This window comes from Eutrigla gurnardus (genome assembly GCF_963514095.1).
Source record: "Eutrigla gurnardus genome assembly, chromosome: 13".
Taxonomy (NCBI): Eukaryota; Metazoa; Chordata; class Actinopteri; order Perciformes; family Triglidae; genus Eutrigla; species Eutrigla gurnardus.
Window position 1 is genome coordinate 1,460,054 of NC_139936.1, and position 19,851 is coordinate 1,479,904.

The window sequence follows — 19,851 nt, forward strand, 5'->3', positions numbered from 1 at the left end:
TGCAGGCGAGGAGGCGGAGCGGCGCGAGCGGCTGTCCTCCGAGAGTTCCCCTCACCGTTGGCCGATGAGTGACAGCGCGCGCTGGCCAATCAGAAGTCTTTCCCCTGTTTAAAGGCGGTTCCCCAATCAGACAACCAATCACGTCCCCGCTTTGGTGTCACAGTGTACAAATGACGATATTCATCATCTTTGAATACATTTCCATCAAGAGCGTATTCATACAGGTAGACTGAAGCTCTTTTTTTCTTATTTAGACAAATAAGATTTTTTTCTTAACACGTCAAGGGAGTATAGTGTTAATGTGATGCCCCCCCCTCCTCGTCATTCTCCTTTGAAAGACGTGTCAGTTTTAAGATAAAAATAAATAAATATATATATATATATATATATATTTATTTTTTATATATATATATATAAACCTATATATATATGTATGTATACATACATACACAAAAGAACGAAAAAAAACCCCATAGTACTCGTGTTCTTTAAGAAATCTCTCCGCCTCCCCCCTTCTCTCCTTCCGGTATGGTATGGTCCGCGTCTTATCCAATCACAAGAGTCCAACGCAGCGCGCACACGGCGCAGTAGTCGACAGAGCAGAGAGGAATGAATGAAGACAGTTGCTATGGCAACAGCACTACCTCTATACATGACAGGTGTTTCATTATTTTGTTTTTTTTTTGTTTTGTTTTTAAAACATACCTTGAAATAGCATCCATCCTTAAAAGGAAGCAAACATAGAACTGGATAATCCTCTGTATATATATATTTTGTATCAATATTTGTAGAATATTCACAGCCAAATCCTTCAAAGTCATAATGTTTGCCCACTTTGAATAAGCAAATGGGCAAACGGTTTGTTGCACGTTGGGGGGGGGGAGGGAGAGCATGTAGTGGGTGCTGTTCGTGCCGGCAACACTCCTGAACTCGTTCTACCTGAAAAATAACTCTTGCACTGATCATTATTAATGTTGCACCGTTTATTTCCTAGTTTGAAAATCAAGCAAAAGCCTGTTTGACGGCTTCCTCAGTTCAGCCTCGGATCACTTTATGATTGTGTCTTTAGTAACGTGTCACTTATGAATTGCTTGTAGAATGAGAAGTGAAGGTGAAAGGTCACAAGGGGACACAAAACAGCCATGAACACTAATGTTGAAGTGATGACTGTGGAGGTTTCTGCAAGTAAAGGTTACGCAGCCGGACCAGAGACCTGTATGAATAATAGATAAGGAGGTTTGTGCTGAATGCATGCAGCGACAGCACACAGTGCTATACCCGTATACTGATGAGGACATTTTGACATCAAGACTTCCACATAAACAGAATAGATTGAGAAGCACAAGTAATTCTCTCTGCTGGCCACCAGGGGGCAACTCCTCTCTGGTTGTATAGAAGTCTATGAGAAAATGGTCCTACTTCCCTCTGCTGGCCAGCAGGGGGCGACTCCTCTCTGGTTGTATAGAAGTCTATGAGAAAATGGTCCTACTTCTCTCTGCTGGCCACCAGGGGGCGACTCCTCTCTGGTTGTATAGAAGTCTATGAGAAAATGGTCCTACTTCTCTCTGCTGGCCACCAGGGGGCGACTCCTCTCGGGTTGTATAGAAGTCTATGAGAAAATGGTCCTACTTCTCTCTGCTGGCCACCAGGGGGCGACTCCTCTCTGGTTGTATAGAAGTCTATGAGAAAATGGTCCTACTTCTCTCTGCTGGCCACCAGGGGGCGACTCCTCTCTGGTTGTATAGAAGTCTATGAGAAAATGGTCCTACTTCTCTCTGCTGGCCACCAGGGGGCGACTCCTCTCTGGTTGTATAGAAGTCTATGAGAAAATGGTCCTACTTCTCTCTGCTGGCCACCAGGGGGCGACTCCTCTCTGGTTGTATAGAAGTCTATGAGAAAATGGTCCTACTTCTCTCTGCTGGCCACCAGGGGGCGACTCCTCTCTGGTTGTATAGAAGTCTATGAGAAAATGGTCCTACTTCTCTCTGCTGGCCACCAGGGGGCGACTCCTCTCTGGTTGTATAGAAGTCTATGAGAAAATGGTCCTACTTCTCTCTGCTGGCCACCAGGGGGCGACTCCTCTCTGGTTGTATAGAAGTCTATGAGAAAATGGTCCTACTTCTCTCTTGATGTATTATCTCAGTAAACATTGTAAACATGAGTTTATGGTCTCAATCTCTAGTTTCAAGTCTTCTTCAATCCAGCATGATGTTCATTTAGTACATTATGGTCCATTTAGAGTCCACCAGACCAGGAAGCAGGGGATGCTTTAGGGGGCGGGGCTTACCTGCATTGACAGGTCGCTACCAATGCTAGTTAGCTACTAAGATGACTTTAACACTTCGCTGTAAAGTTGACCTTCAATAATGAAGCTAACTTTGTTAGCAGCTTCACACCAGAATCCACATGGATCCAGATCCAGTAAGGGTGCTGCTTGTGTTCCACAGAGCCACCCGTCACTCCTCCACAGTCAAAAAATGGCCACTTCCATCTACTGGTTACAAATAATACCAAGATGTCGACGGCTAAAATGCTGAACTTCAGGTTTCAAAACTGTAGTCCACAAACCAACGGGTGACGTCACCATGACGACGTCCACTTTTTATACACAGACTATGTTTCACACCAAAACAAACATATCATTTCTAATCTATATAACAAAACAAAATCCATTTTGGACCATATCGATTTACTTTGGCAACATCACCACAGAGAGAAGGTCCTTCATGTAAACACATTTTTATTTTTCTACAGTTAACTTGTCGAAATATTTTTTGTTCACTTCGTTAAGACAACAAAAAAAATGCAAATCTGCATACTGAATTGAATGACATCCTTCTCTTTGGCATGCATAAAAAAACGCTCGGATGACAGATGTGTGGCGCGTTGCCACGACTACAATCATATGGACGGTGACATACGGTGACATACGGTTACAGGCGCAACACAAGCACATCCACTGGAAGTACAGGTCACGTGTGGCGTTCCTACAGTACGATCTCAGACATTTAACAAACAAATGTTACTTGTTCCCAAAGCGACATTAAAGACATTTCAAACGTGAGTATTCGACGCTGCAAACTGGAGCTGCAGCATCTCTGCAAATAGCTTATAACTTCCCATGATGCACCACAGCAAAGAACGTACAGGAAACGTAGTTCTGTTTTCTCATTAATCGGAGCTTCTCTTCATTGCATGTTCATTTTCAGACAGCGACGACGCATCTGCAGGACTCCACTGGCACAGCGGGAAAAAAATCACAGATGGTCACACAGGTACGATACAGGTGTTGACCAATTGTCCACTTACAATTTCATAACACAAAATGTAAAAAAAATAAAATAAAAAAGACATTTGCTCTCGCATAGGACGGCGTATCAGGGCCAGTGTATGAAAAAAAAACGGAGCCGAGAGAGGTGGGCAATATTACCAGAAAAAAAGGGAGTTTATAACGTCGCAAATTTGTAAGTTAATTATGATGCTAACAACCAGCATCTATGCTAGCTAACTCCCCATGAATGTACATTTATGTTTGTAATGAATCATCCCAACGTGTGACATCACCTCGTTAAGGTCCTTAGGGTGATGATGTTGATGCTTATTGTTGCTTTTATTCATATGAGGACAAACTGTCATCTTATGGGTGTTTATTGATCGGGACGGTTGGGCTAACATGCTAGCGGTAGTTTTCACTTGTTGTCATAGCAACGGCAAACATCTGGTCAAGCAACTTGTTTACAATGCCTACATTCATGGGAAGTTAGCTAGCATAGATGCCAGTTGTTAGCATTGTCATAAACTTGCAAATTTGTGACTTAATAAACTTGCAAAACTTTTTTCTCCGAATACTGCCCTCTCTCTCTCTAAGTTTTTTTTTAGTTGTTTAGTTTTTTTCCTACAGTGGCCCTGATACGCCATCGTACTCACAATCGACGACATCAAAGCGACATTATTTCGACTTATTGCGCTAAAGATGTGACAGGACACCAGCGATCGATCCACATAGGAAGTCAGTAAGTGAGAATTAAAGTGCAAAGAAAAAGGGTTTCAGTTGGACATTCATGGGCTAGGCTACGGCGTGTCCTCGTCCCTGGAGACGTTCAGGAAGAACACGTGAACTCGGATTGAAAGCGTGAGGTCGACGCCTCGCTGCTCCGTTTGGGATTCCAGTGTCGTTCAGATCGGCGTGGCTCAGAGATCTCTGTGCGTCCTCCGGTTGCACACAGTCGAGTGTAGCGAGCGGACGCGGCATCACATTCAGGACCGATTCTTTCATCGGTCTCAGCGAGACATCATTCGGACAAACTCTGTGAGGAGAACGAAAAAAAGTCTCTGAGTGTTGTGGTGGCAGAAAAACAGCTGAAACAAATTAAAAAGGACGATATCTTCAGAAATAAAAGTGTCCTGTCGGACGTCAGAATAGGAACGTAAAAAAATGTAATGTTAATTTTTGATAGAAGACGCCCTTTGAAGCAAAATGCAGCCATTAAACGGACTGATTGGACTTATGACATCATCCCAAATTCATACCAAATCAGTTTTCACCACTGATCAACCTTAGCAACATTGGCGTGTTAGCAGAAGTCTTCATATGTTTACATTAAATTCCATTTTCTTCTTTCTCTTGAAAACAAAATATAACACGTGCTTACATCAGCAAAAATATCATGAAATCCATCAATCAGTCTGCTAATTAGCGGCTCACAGCTAGAGAAGATAGTGAGCTAATCTTTTCAAGCGTCAAATCAAATCCCTCCCATCGTTAAGTCCCGCCTCCTGATTCATTCATACATAAGAGAGTCTGTCGTTTCTTTAGAAGTTTCTTTACCCTCGAAGTCGACGAGGCCGTCACCGTTCAGGTCAACGTCCCTTAGGATGTCTTCCACTTCCTTCAGACCGACCTGGGGGAAAGAAAAGCTCGTCAGCCGGTATTCCTTCCCGAACCTTTCAGAGTCTCCTTGTCGTCTGCGACTCTCACCTGTTGGCCCAGCAACTTCCTCATCGCGTCTCGCAGCTCGGACGTGCTGATGGCGCCGTCTCCGTTCGTATCGAACTGAGAATCAAAACATGGAGAAAAAAAACGGCGGTAACGATATAAAGCGTGAAACAGGAGCCGAGGGACAGGAAGCCGGGTCAGCCTTACCTCTCTGAATGCCTCTTTTAACTCCTTTATTCCGATCATGTCTGCAGTTTCGGCGAGGAGTTTAGGGCCCATCAGCTCAACGAAATCCTCAAAATCAACATGACCTCCCACTTCGGACGGAACACAAACAAATTGGCGAACACAAACTTTAAACCATGACACGCAGACAGAAACAACGCAGTGAGCTCCTCACGGTTCATGTTGATCTGCTGACTCAGCTCGATCAGCTCCATCTCCGTGGGCATGTATCCCATCGTCCTCATGCAGTTCCCGAGGTCTTTACAGCTGATGAAGCCGTCCTTGTCCTTGTCGAACTCTTTGAAAGCATCCCGCAACTCTGTGGAGCAACAACAACAACAAATATAATATCATCAGCAACGGGAATCCTGTCGCCGCATCCACAACCTTTCTGTTTGTTCTGCAAAAGCACTTTGACCAAAATAATCTACGTTTTGTTTGAAACTCACCATCCATTTCCTCCGGCCGAAGCTCTCGGTCCTGTGAAGAGACGGCAAGAAATCATCGATTGGAACAACAACAGAAGCACATGATGAAACGTGATGAAACATCACAACGAACAGAACGAGTCTGTATCTGAGCTGCCTCCGAAACGTACCGACACCCGAGTGAAGCCCGAACCCAAATCATGAACTTCCTCCATAGCAACCCTCAGCTTTCTGGGTGAAAAAGGCGTCTGAAGCGATCGCACGATGACAAAAAAACACTCCCGGTATAGAAATACTTATAAATTCCTCACGAAAGCACGAGCGGGAAACGCAACCCTCAGAGTTCACAGAAGAATGTGAAGGTGTCTATTTTATTTCCCCCCATGGCGCTCGCTCATAATGAACGCAACCTTTAAAGGGCAGAGAGGGAGGCAGACATATCCCAGAAGCCCTCAGGGGTTAAACAGCAGGAGCAGCGAGGAGTCTAAACACAACACCGAGTGTTGACATCAAGCAAGAAAGGACTGTCTGACCGGAACCGCTCACGTAGAAAACACACGAGCAGGAGGACGCGTCAACGGCCGATCCGACAATCATGACCTCATCAACTTAAAATCACCTCCATTACTGGACTTAAAAGTGGAAACAAATTGTGAAATTCACCTGTGCATTGATGGATTGATTGATTGATTGATTGATTGATTGATTGATTGATTGATTGATTGCGGGTTGTAAATGAGTATCCGAGAACAGGAAGTTGTTCTGAAAAGAAATCCTCAGAGAACATCGACTCCACTCTCATATCTATGAAGTAAACTCAAGTATCCCACAATGCATCTTGAAAAGTGTACAACTGATGGTCACTAACCCAGCGTTATAGACCATCATGCTGTGAAGCTGTTAAAGTCATCTTAGTAGCTAACTAGCATTGGTAGCGACCTGTCAATCAGCAGGTAAGCTCCGCCCCCTAAAGCATCCCCTGCTTTCTGGTCTGGTGGACTCTAAATGGACCATAATGTACTAAATGAACATCATGCTGGATTGAAGAAGACTTGAAACTAGAGATTGAGACCATAAACTCATGTTTACAATGTTTACTGAGATAATACATCAAGAGAGAAGTAGGACCATTTTCTCATAGACTTCTATACAACCAGAGAGGAGTCGCCCCCTGGTGGCCAGCAGAGAGAAGTAGGACCATTTTCTCATAGACTTCTATACAACCAGAGAGGAGTCGCCCCCTGGTGGCCAGCAGAGAGAAGTAGGACCATTTTCTCATAGACTTCTATACAACCAGAGAGGAGTCGCCCCCTGGTGGCCAGCAGAGAGAAGTAGGACCATTTTCTCATAGACTTCTATACAACCAGAGAGGAGTCGCCCCCTGGTGGCCAGCAGAGAGAAGTAGGACCATTTTCTCATAGACTTCTATACAACCAGAGAGGAGTCGCCCCCTGGTGGCCAGCAGAGAGAAGTAGGACCATTTTCTCATAGACTTCTATACAACCAGAGAGGAGTCGCCCCCTGGTGGCCAGCAGAGAGAAGTAGGACCATTTTCTCATAGACTTCTATACAACCAGAGAGGAGTCGCCCCCTGGTGGCCAGCAGAGAGAAGTAGGACCATTTTCTCATAGACTTCTATACAACCAGAGGGGAGTCGCCCCCTGGTGGCCAGCAGAGAGAAGTAGGACCATTTTGTAATAGACTTCTATACAACCAGAGAGGAGTCGCCCCCTGGTGGCCAGCAGAGAGAAGTAGGACCATTTTCTCATAGACTTCTATACAACCAGAGAGGAGTCACCCCCTGGTGGCCAGCAGAGAGAAGTAGGACCATTTTGTAATAGACTTCTATACAACCAGAGAGGAGTCGCCCCCTGGTGGCCAGCAGAGAGAAGTAGGACCATTTTCTCATAGACTTCTATACAACCAGAGAGGAGTCGCCCCCTGGTGGCCAGCAGAGAGAAGTAGGACCATTTTCTCATGAGCTGTTGCAGGTGGGGTATAGATCTCTATCTGGGTTAGACATTGTGCTGAAAGGTACAGACAGGTGAGAGAGTAGTGTTCCCAGACTTACGTACAGCCTGCCTGCACGTGGCCGCGGCTTTACTCAGGAAGACACAGGTTTGCAACCGCATGTTGCTCACCAGAACGCAGCTCTGTGTCATGGAAACGACGGCGTCCTGATACGGCCCCAGAAACCCCGCCCGGCCCATCTCCTCGCAGGTGAGCACCCCTCGGCACCTCGCCTCGGCATCCTGGAGCATCTTAGAGACCAGAGTGGATTTAAAGGTATACACAAGGTGAGAGTCAGAGACGACGCGGTAGATTAAATGCAAAGACACGAGTGAACCTCTCTATTATGTCAAACGCAAAACACAAGAATAATACAGCCAACTTTCCACTCATCACTCATAACAGTTTACCGGCCATGCTGTCGGGCCGGCAGCTCACACTTATACACTGTCACAGGAACAGTAAACACACTCGGAAGCTGAGAGATGAAGAGCTGAAGCTCCGGAGAGAGCCGGCTGCATATGTTGTGATCACGGAAAGACGTACGGTACTCAAAAAATACATGAACTTAACATGTTTAACTCAACGAACTGGAGAATATAAAACAGCGTGGATATCAATAATGCAAAACTTTCTGGAATAACTCTGAAGCTTTTGTAAAGATCATAACAAAACAATATAAATCTATTTCTAAATCCACTTTGCAACATGATAGCTGACTCACAACAAACACAACCGCATGCAAGACTTTCTGTCCAGTTTCCAGTTTAACAAGCCTACCAAAGTAAAGCCCAGGGAGGACTGGGAGTGATGGGAGACCAGCCTACCGTTCTCAGAGGCCAGTCCAAGCAGTTTCCCATCAGACCAGAGGAGAAAAGAGACTCTATAAAGGACCATGAGGACCTTTTCTCTCGTAAGTCTGCGGCTCGGATTGTGAGACGAGTGCAAACGAGAGCCAGACCCATGAAGACCCGGCGGTGCTGGACTACAGCTGGGTGAGAAACAGTGGAGAGCACCGACCCGGGCGAGCGAAGGTAGGAATAGTATAAGAGCAGCCGAAGAGAGAGAGAGAGAGAGAGAGAGAGAGAGAGAGAGAGAGAGAGAGAGAGAGAGAGAGAGAGAGAGAGAGGGAAAAGAGGCCAAGCAGGGAAACAGAAATGATGCCTATTAAAGGAAAAGAAGATGTCTGTGAGGTATTTCACCCGACCCGTGACTCCGACCAAACTCTGGTGAGCGATGAAAAGATTCACTGACACGAAAAGCTGGCCACCAGGGGGGCGACTCCTCTCTGGTTGTATAGAAGTCTATGAGAAAATGGTCCTACTTCTCTCTGCTGGCCACCAGGGGGCGACTCCTCTCTGGTTGTATAGAAGTCTATGAGAAAATGGTCCTACTTCTCTCTGCTGGCCACCAGGGGGCGACTCCTCTCTGGTTGTATAGAAGTCTATGAGAAAATGGTCCTACTTCTCTCTGCTGGCCACCAGGGGGCGACTCCTCTCTGGTTGTATAGAAGTCTATGAGAAAATGGTCCTACTTCTCTCTGCTGGCCACCAGGGGGCGACTCCTCTCTGGTTGTATAGAAGTCTATGAGAAAATGGTCCTACTTCTCTCTGCTGGCCACCAGGGGGCGACTCCTCTCTGGTTGTATAGAAGTCTATGAGAAAATGGTCCTACTTCTCTCTTGATGTATTATCTCAGTAAACATTGTAAACATGAGTTTATGGTCTCAATCTCTAGTTTCAAGTCTTCTTCAATCCAGCATGATGTTCATTTAGTACATTATGGTCCATTTAGGGTCCAGAAAGCAGGGGATGCTTTAGGGGGCGGGGCTTACCTGCTGATTGACAGGTCACTACCACGCTACCAATGCTAGTTAGCTACTAAGATGACTTCAACAATAGCTGTAAAGTTGACCTTGAATTAAAGAAGCTAACTTTGCAGCTTCACACCAGAATCCACATGGATCCAGATCCAGTAAGGGTGCCGCTTGTGTTCATCAGATCCACCTGTCGCTCCTCCAGTCCAAATATGGTCACCTCCTTCACTGGTTGCAGAAATAAAAAGATGCCAAAGTTCAAACCCTTAGTCTATTAAACCAACGGGTGACGTCACCATGACGACGTCCATGTAAAGACCTATTTCCTTCTGGATTCATATATTTCTGCATATGTTTTTCTTGCCTCACATCCTCGGCTGCCCTCTGCAGGCCCAGACAAGGTCACGGTGACCTCCAGCAGCATCACAGAGGAACAAACAGACCGTTAGTCTCCACGAGCACACAGATGTCTGACCAGATAACCAGAATAAACACAAAGCTTCCAAACTCTTCTCCTCCCTGATCACCATCACCATCGCTCCACACGGAGAGGAACACTAAAGATGGACTTGGAAGGCATCGTTCAGTCTCACCGCTTGGAGGTCACAATCATGTTTTCACAGCGATGCTTCCATGTTTTCATGGATGAGCTCCGTGTCTGTTTCATATCTGAGGGTTCACCTGCTGGTTCCTGATCCAAATCCTGAACATCCCACCAGAACCGGTAGCTTTCTATTATTAAAGTCTTTTTCCTCTTTTGTGTGAATAATAAAAGGCTGAAAATAGCGACTTCACTGCAGCGTTGGTGATTTAGTGACGCAAGGACGTTGATGTATTTTTCTTTGACCGAATCCATATTAGCACATCAGAGACTTCCACCTCTCATCCACTCAGCGAGGCAGGAGGAGGGAGAGGAGGTGGAGGAGGTGCTGTAGTTACAGATTACATAAGGAGCCTGTTCCTCTGAACGTAAACAGCAACGCTTCATGTGTTTTCAAGCCAAATTTAATGCATTTTCTATTTTTAGATTGAGCCTATTAGAGACATTGATGGGCCGTCAATCACGTGATCAATTAGTGAGCTTCCTATTAGAATCATCTACTAATTAAGTTTGACATCATTTGGGACCTGGTTTCTGTTGTGCTGCTGAACCAACTGATGATAATCCGGATCCGGGTCTTACCTGCCCGAACAGGGAGTTGAGGATGGTGCGTAAATTGACGTCGGACGCGGAAGACGCGGCGCTGGACCTCCGGGACCGGCGCGAGGACCTGCTGGACAGCGGGACCAGGGAGCACGAGGACGGGGTCGGACTGCTGACCGGAACGCTGCCGTGAGCCGAACCGGACCCCTTGTGGTCCCGCGGCTCGCACAGAGGAGCCCTGTCGTCGGTGCTGTCCGACAGGGAGGGCACCCTGGGGACCGGGCGTGCGCGCGCGTGCGTGCAGCGACGCGGATGCTCGGGTGCTTCAGGTGGTCCCGCCGCCCCAGCCGCCGCCCCCGCCGATGCACGGTCCTCCTGCCGGTGCTTCCTGCGGTGGTGGTGCCGGTGTGCGGTGGGCTTGGACGCCCTGCAGCGCTCCCGCGCGCCTCGGCTCGCGTCGCCGTTCGGCTCCGGCGGGTCGGGGACTTGGCCGTGGGGGGCACGTGACTTACACTTGACCCCCGCAGCTGCATCACTACTACCGTCCGGGTCTCCGAGGACGGACGGGTGGCACAGGGGTCTCCGGGCGCTGATGTCGCACTCGGCCGACCAGAAGGACTCCTCGGCTTTGCTGCTGGTCTGGAGCGCCGCGGGACGGTGGTGGTGCTGGTGCTGGTGCTGATGCTGACTCCTCCGGCTCTCTGCGGTGCGTTCAGGGAGGTGTGTCGGTCTCCTCGCCGCAGACTTCAGCAAGGAGGTCGTGGATTCAGATTTGGAAAAGGAGGCGCTCATGGCTGCGGGTCTGGTCTGGCGGGTCTGGCGGGTCCCCCCTCCATAGTCGTCTCACGTTAGCATAGCGGAGCCCCCGTTAACTTCGGCTACCTGGTTTCCTGTGCGGTGCAGCGCGGCCGACGCGCGCGCAGACAGCCGAGCGCGTCCCCGTTTCATTGATGCTGTCCGCGTGGCCGTGACGTGGCTGCGGACGGTAGTAAGATATCAAACTGTCTTCGGATCAGTACAGATGAAATATAAAGCCCACAGATATATCCCGGATGTAGAAACACAAACAATGTAATCCATCATATCATAAATTAACATAGGTAATAAGATAATAACAACATTCAGGTCTATTTTACTGTCTGTCCTCCTAGTGGACGGAATATTATTTTATTATTTATATCTGAGGCAATAAACCCCCCTCAGTTATTCTACACTGTGATGACTCACACTAGCTCAGCTGTATGAGTCAGGTCCCGATCAAGTTTGGGGATTTTAATCGACAGAAATATACATTTCTCCGTATTTTATTATCAAAATCCGATATTTTGTTTGTTTGCCCAGAAAAACGAACTATGAGTGGCTAGCATCAGCAAGTACCGACCAATTTCCACTAATGATATCGTGACGTCCATCCATCGACCAATCAGAGCTAGAGAAGGTTGTGAGCTACCAGCCATCAAATCAAATTCCTCCCAACGTTAAGTCTCGCCTCCCTGTTTCCCCAAAGAGATACTCACAGGAAGTTCACAGGAACGCCACTTGGCAGCTGATCGGATGTTTGACGATGCTGTTGGATGAAGGAAAAATATCATAAAAAGAAACACATTTGTAGTTCATCCTAATTAAAACCACTAATACCAACCTTTCATCACTCCTAGCACGTGTCGCCATCAACACTGGAAGGAAGTAGTAGAGCCCGCCTCCTGGTCGACTTGATTGGCTGCTGGGGTAAAGTGTGACATTGACTCCGCCCCTTCACGCTGAAAAGTTCGGAACATTTCTAACTTTCATGCACATCACATGAACACATTGGCTTTAAGGGAAAGAGCGGGACATTAACGTGACTGGCGACTTTAAGTTTTAGCACGGGACACGAACAGCCTTCTCCTGGGTGAAAGTCGTGTGTCTGTCTGTCTCTTTATACTCGGCCCACAAAGGACAACGTATGCTGTGTTGTGAATCCTCGTTTGGCTGCAGAGCCGGATTTAAAGGTCAAATATTAACCTGAAGCATGGTTAGTCCACATTTATGGATAACGAAGACGCTCTGGCGTTCCTCCATAACTGTGACAGGAAGTAGCTGACACCCCCCGGTGGCAACAATTTGAAACTGCATCCCACTGAAAACCTTCTGTCCTCTCGCTGTTGTTATCAGTTCTAAAGCAGCTTAAACCTCCTCTAATGAAGCGCTCGACTCCTTCAGGACGCCGTTATTCAATGCCGGAGGTTCAGTTTGATCAAAGACGACCCACAATGCTTTTCTGCTTCCTTCATTTCCTTCAGTGTTTAGAGTTTGTTTGCATGTAAAAGGTGTCCAGAGAGTCAGGGTCTAAAGTCCAGGTCCAGAGGAAGTTCCTCTCCCCCACAGAAACTGATTCAAACGCCGCAATTCAAATCTTTTCTCCCGTAACGTAGTGATGTCACTTAGTAACTCATTAGCATAATATCCGCCCAGCCGCTAGTTAGTCCCGCCCCCAAACGGAGCTAGTAAGCGTGGAAGGTGAACTTCATCTGGACTTCTTTTTTTATCATTATTCCTCAGCAGAACAACTCCTGGTATCTGGCTCTGGTGAGGGGGCGGGGCAGACTGGGCTTTTTGGGAGGGAGGGGCAGGAGGTCAAACAGAGGTTTCAGAGAGAGGCTGAGAAGAGCCGCTGCAGCAAGGCCTGATGGGAAAATAAGTAAATTATTTAGCATTAAAGCATTTAAAGATGTTCTAGTAGGAACCTGAATAACAATAATAACAATAATAATAATAATAGGTCCTGTTTGAAGAGCATGCACACAGTGTGAAGTCAAACATCTGGTTTCACATAAAAAGCGACAACAGCTGGTTAAATAAGATACTCGACCATTTATTAAATGTACAGAAATACTGTTCAAAATCCACACAAGAACGTGGTAAAGGACAAAATCCTCCACCCTAATGTAAACAACATGGCTGCCCCGTCACACACTGTATATATATATATGTAAAAGCAGATGCTTCGGGGGAATGACAGTTTTTCGTAACTCGTGATTTTTTAAACCTAATTTATGGACATCTCAATGTGAGTGTCGGCGGCGTCCCGCGTTGTAAACAGCTTTGTAAATTACTTGTAAATTACTTTGTAAACATTTGCAAATCGAGTAGATGCGAAGCTGCTGAAAGGTTACGTTTGTGCGTGCACACACAGACACACACACACTTCCATGAGGTGCTGTCGGAGAATTAAGGACCGCGGCTTTAATAATGGATACCGAATATGGCGCTGCAAAGTTACGGAGTGATTAAAAATAAATGCACAGAACAGAGAAAAATACTTCATAAGCATTTTTACAGGATCCACAAATGGAAATCTACCGGGATGAGTTCATGGGTTTATTTGAGAAACGGAGGATGAAACGCAACGATCCCTTTCAGCTGTAAATCCAGACAACACAATAGTTATAGCATTGAAGACAATCATCTCAAATCATCGACCTTATTTACAGAAATACAAACCTCGATATCAAATACAACCAAATTACAAGAGTTTAGTAAATTTACCAAAAACGCTTCATCTCAGTGTTACAGCACAGGCCTAAAAATGTGCTTATCTAACCACGGCTTAGAAAGCAGGATTCTTTATTTTTTTTTTTTTGCACAATAAACTACACACCGGCAGTACGGAAGACGATTAGTGCCATAGGAAGATTTTTTTTTAGTTCAGAGTCTTTGAAGTCACAATTCTACGATGCTGTATTTGGGCTATTGAAGGAATATTATTAGTAATATTTTTTAATGGAGTTGGGGGCAATATTTAGAGAAAAATCTCAAAATGTTCGAGATTAAAGTCGTACATTTACAAGAAAAAAAGTGAAATATTCTCAGTCGATTGCATCATCTCATTATACGACTGCAATCCTGTTATCGCCTCCAAATCAGTTATCCACGTTCCTCCAAATATCCATGTTTTTTCTCATATGTACGACTTTAATCTAAAAAAAAAAAAAAACATTCTCATAATATTGCCCCTCCCCTTCCCCTGTTTTTTTATTTCTTATTTTTATACCTATGGAGGCCCTAATACACCGTCGCATAATTCTGACAAAAAAAGAAAAGATTCTCAGGAAAGAAAATTTCCCATGAGGCACCGCTCCTCTTCCGTACAACAGACGTTAGCTGCGTCTCTAAACATTCACGTCATGATCAACATTGGACCTCCGTTATCGTCGTCACATCCATCAAACTCTTTCTTCTTCTTTCATTTAGAAACAGTTTGGTCATAAAGCCCCGATACGACGTTTTCAGAGTGAACACTTGTCATCAGTTGAAGTCGACACATCGGTGTCGTCCGGTTTGAAGCTTTAGCTTCACGTTCGCGTGGTTTGATCTAAACCAGCGCTAAAACCACAGAAAAGGTGAAAAAGAAAAAGCCCACACTGACCGCCGTGTTGTGGTTTGAATAAAAACGTGCAACTTAAGTGACTGAAAACGGTGAATTGTTTTTTTTAGCCCTTTAGGGGGGAAATGTAAGAGTTAGCATTAGATGCTAAGTAGCAACACTCTAACCCAGAGGTCTTAAATGTTTTCAGGCCAAGGACCCCCAAGGCCTATAGAGACCTGGTGGAGGGACCCCCAAGGCCTATAGAGACCAGGTGGAGGGACCCCCAAGGCCTATAGAGACCCGGTGGAGGGACCCCCAAGGCCTATAGAGACCAGGTGGAGGGACCCCCAAGGCCTATAGAGACCAGGTGGAGGGACCCCCAAGGCCTATAGAGACCCGGTGGAGGGACCCCCAAGGCCTACAGAGACCTGGTGGAGGGACCCCCTATTACATATCATATAAAACTGTGTTCCTTTTTAAACAATAATAATGTGTAGGGCAGCCTATAGTTCCATGTATAACAGTACTAAAATAATAATTGTTGACAGATTCATATTTTAATTCTATTTTATCACAATTTCTCAACATAATATTAAACAAACAGGAAGATTTATATTTGCTTATTATAGGTGGTATTCATGTTAAGGTGGATTTTTGGACATATTTACATTTTTGGAAGAAAATAAGTTTGGGATCAAATAAAATCGGGCCCCCCTAGAGTAACTCTGCGGACCCTCTAGGGGTCTCAGACCCCCCACGTTGAAGATCTCTTGCTCTACCCAACATGTTTAGTGAGTGTCGGGTGGAGCTCAGGGCCAATAGATGCTCCGTCAGGCTCCAGATCAGGAAGAGGGACGAACAGGCCTACGGACCTAAACCTGCTGCCAACGGCGAGATTAACGTTCGCTTCGCTACGAGACACCGTTAGAAATGAAAATGTTACCAGAAATGCATAAATGTTTTTAACCACACAAATGCATTAAACATTCAAATATTAAAAAATGAAATAAGTGGAAATAAGCTCACATGTCAGCGCGGTGGCGTTAGCATTAACGTAACAGCTGTGTGAGCGATCATCTTTTACGTGACGGATAAAAGAGGCCCAATGATTGGTCAGAGGGGTTCTGGGAGATACTGTATGAGACGGAGAATATGTACATGGTGAAAGTGAAAGCTGGTCTGGAGGCAGAAAGGAAAAAAGGAAAAAGAGTTGCTCCCCGATCCGGTCTCCCGGGTCCGACGCCTATTTCCCTTCCCGCTCTTCCAGGCGACCCGGGGTAAAAATGTAGTCCAAGGCTTGTCTCTCGGCGGCGGCCACGTTGGGGTGCCAGAGGTCCACCATGAAGACTACCCTGGGCCCGTCGTCTGCACCACCTGTAGACACAAAGCATTGTGGGTCAGATTTTTAAGGTCAAACCTTCTTAATGGAATATTAAGAGCAATAAGAGATTCGGTTTGAAAGAGGACCGGTTCTGGTTCATACTTGTTCTTCAGGTTCCTACTAGAACATGTTTTCATGCTTCAGTGAATTTCCCCCATCAGGCTCTGCTGCTTCTCACTCTTGTTTGACCTTCCTGCCCCTCCCGCCCCAAAAAGCCCAGTCTGCTCTCATTGGTTCACCGCTCAATGAATCCCAGCCTCGAAGTCCATTCGAAGGACATTAAAGTTTGTCTCCTCCACGCTCAGCTCCTCTCTGACTAGCTTTGTTCGAGGGCGGGACAAACAAGCGACTTGTGGATGTTATGCTGATGAGTTACTTGGTGACATCACCACTTTATGGAAGAACAGATTTGATTGGAGGCGGTGAGTTTTCAAACGCCCTCTGGACCTGGACTTTGGGCTCTGACTCTCCGGACACCTTTACATGAACAACATACTATTTAAACACTAAAGAAGAAGAAGACCCAGACCAGGTCCCCCTTTAAGTCCCTCTTACCCTCGTGAAAGGCCCTGTGGAGGAACGAGTCATCGAAGAGCAGACAGCTGCCCTCAGACCAGCACTGGGGCTCCCCGCCGACCACAAGCTCACAGGAAGGGGGCACTCTGAGACCTGCCGGAAGGGAAAAAAACACAACATCAATGTGTCATTACGGGGACAGCCAGAGTATTACGTGTTGCTTAGCAACCACCCAGGTGCCATATCCCAGAGAAAGAGTGTCCCCCGTAGTATCACAGTCACAAAAAATGCATCTCACTATTTATAGCCCTGTCACGGAGCTCAGGTGCAGTTAGAAAAACACTCATTATCACACGGGCCACTGAACCATAAGGACCCGGGAGGATCCAGATCCCCCCCGGTCTCAACACACAACAGCATCTGATTCACTGCGATGCTCCTCCCGCAAATATGCTGAACTCACCCAGGTGGCAGCGCAGCCTGACGTTGGTGGGTCCGTAGTGCTCGGTGATCAGGGCGCCGGGCGTCAGCACGGAGAAGCAGGCGTTGCCGAACACGTTGTTGGCGATGAAGGTGCGCAGCTGGCCCAGCACCCTCCATGCCCGTGGGCACCGCCTCACGTTCAGGACCAGAGGGGTGCCCTGGTTGACCAGGTAGTAGGTCCACCACTGGCCGCGGGGCGTGTTGTTGGCCTTCCAGCCCGGCGGCAGCGAAGAACCACCGCCGCTGCTGCGGGGGGCCGGCGGCTGGTGGTGGTAGATGCTCTCGAACTCGGCCAGCAGGGCGGGGAAGCTCTGCTCCAGCAGCTCCACGTCGTGCCTCTGCACCTCCCGGGAGAAGAAGGGCGCCGACGGGAGGTCTGGCAGGAAGAAGACCTCCGGCCGCTGGATGGTCGGCCGGCTGTTCAGGTACCGGCCTTGATCGCGGACCCCTTTGTGCACCCGGCCCATGCCAGACCAGGTGTAGCGCTTGGCGTAGTCCTGCAGGCTGTGGTAGAGCCTCTGGTTCAGGCTCTCGCCGGCGCTGGTGCACCTGAAGCACTCGGGCGACTGGCAGAAGGCGAAGCCGTTCTGCTCCTCCAGCATGGAGCCGTTCTTGGCCTTGGCCCGGGCGCCGCGGCACTCCGAGCCCATGAAGCCCCCGACCACGCCGCCGATGCGGCCTGGCCCGGCCAGGTAGCGCCCTCGCAGGGGGCTGGACCCGTGCTCGCGGCCCACCCGGTAGCAGTACCACATGAAGAGGAGCAGCACACAAATGGCGATGGCGAAGGCACAGACCTCGCACTCGCGTATCGACTGCATCCCGCCGGCGACCATCTCCCTGACGTTCTCCAGAGACCACTCCATCCTTCCCCGGACGGCGAGGGAAGTAAGCCCGACAAAAAAGATCAGCCGACGCGTGTGTTTTTTGGGGCACACAAACGGGGGGGTGTCAGTGGCGTCCGGCGGCTCGTATCGCCCCCTCGGTGGCGAGCAGGCAGCTGATTGGATGTGACACTCTCGCCCCCCTCGCTCCTCCTAACATCTCCGCTCTCTCTCTCCGAGCATCGTGGGGTCGGGCTGTGCGGTATTTCTGCTGCTGCCTCGCTCGCTCAGACAAACGCAGACAGACAACGGCGCCTCGGGGTAATCTCCTCCCTGCAAAACACGAGACAGAGGGAGAGGAAGAGGGGTGAGGAGGACACTGTTGACTGATGGGAGGAGGGGGGGGGAGGGAGGGAGGGGGAGGATGGGGATGCGGCGTTTTGATGCGGATCATCCAAACCGCTCGCTGTCATGGTCGTCGGCGTGCAAAGGGAGTTAATCGTAGCTTCCTCCTCAGAGTTTTGCAGCACAAAGCACACCTGCTGAAACTCACCCCCACACACACACACACACACACTCACCACACACTCACACACACACACACTCACCACACTATGACTGCACCCTCCTCCACACACACACACACACACACACACACACACACACACACACACACACACACACACACACACACACACACACACACACACTTTGAACACAATTTGGGATTCCCACACGCCTTTACTGCGCTGTATAAAACCATGAGTCATGGCCACATTACTGCATTTATCTACTTTTATATAAAATGATATAAATATATATATATATAAAAATGTATACAAAAAATATACATCATTTTTCGCACCCCACACACGCAGCAGCACACACTCATTTATATAAACAGTAAACAGTGGTGAAATCCACCCACATGTATATTTGGCATTCATAGATTGCTCATCAGGAGCTGCATAAATGGATGGGGGGGGGGGGGGGGTAATCTATGCTGTTTTAGCAGAAGAAGAAGAAGAAGGAGGCTGGATTACACAGTGGGATTATATAATCCGAACGGAGCAGCAGCCAGAGCACTGCGTCAACTGTGATCACAACTCCACCAGCTCCATCACCAAAGATGGTCGGGATCCAGCAGATCCTCCTCCTCCCCACATCCTGTCTGCTGCCGGCGTCAAGACGCCCCCGCACGCACGCACGCACGCACACACACACGCGCACACACACACACAAACACACGCACACACACACACGCGCACGCGCGCGCACACGCACGCACACACACACACACACACCATTTTAGGACCATCAACCCCACCAAGAAACCCCTTCCTCCCACCCAAACCCCCCCCGCACCCACCAGGCTCGTGCCCCCCCCCCCCCCCCCCCCCCCCGTTTTACGCGTTGGCTCGTGCGTCCATACCTACTCAACACCCGCTGGGGAGGAAGATGAGGAAGATGAGGAGGATGAGGATGAGGAGGCGCACACAGGTGTTCCTCCGGGCGACGCGGCACCACTGCAGTGCAAACGGCGGCGGAGATCAGTCGCCAACATTGTAGAGGAAACGTCTCCAGCACGCGCGCGAGGAGAAGAGGCGCGCGGAGCCGCCACCCATCACCATCACCCTGCTGCTGCACGCGGACACGGAAGTACGGAGCGGGTCCCGGCGGCGGTTCGAGTCCCCGTCGGTGTGTCTTTGTCCGTGTTGTTGTAAATACTGAGGAGACACCCAG

The 19,851-nt window shown here is 48.1% G+C and overlaps 2 protein-coding genes across 2 annotated transcripts; both read right to left on the bottom strand.

The window, feature by feature from the left end:
• Positions 1-2,759: 2,759 nt before the first annotated feature.
• On the bottom strand, positions 2,760-11,463 carry cabp1a (calcium binding protein 1a). The gene is made up of 7 exons (XM_084025249.1): positions 10,599-11,463; positions 5,611-5,641; positions 5,337-5,480; positions 5,144-5,253; positions 4,979-5,053; positions 4,829-4,901; positions 2,760-4,307 (listed from the first exon to the last, which is right to left on the bottom strand). Exons 1-7 carry the CDS (start codon positions 11,349-11,351, stop codon positions 4,282-4,284), a joined length of 1,212 nt encoding a protein of 403 aa, XP_083881375.1. The 5' UTR covers positions 11,352-11,463; the 3' UTR covers positions 2,760-4,281.
• Positions 11,464-13,398: 1,935 nt separating this feature from the next.
• Positions 13,399-19,851, bottom strand: asphd2 (aspartate beta-hydroxylase domain containing 2). The gene is made up of 4 exons (XM_084025254.1): positions 19,541-19,851; positions 17,268-18,441; positions 16,844-16,957; positions 13,399-16,281 (listed from the first exon to the last, which is right to left on the bottom strand). Exons 2-4 carry the CDS (start codon positions 18,148-18,150, stop codon positions 16,151-16,153), a joined length of 1,128 nt encoding a protein of 375 aa, XP_083881380.1. The 5' UTR covers positions 18,151-18,441; positions 19,541-19,851; the 3' UTR covers positions 13,399-16,150.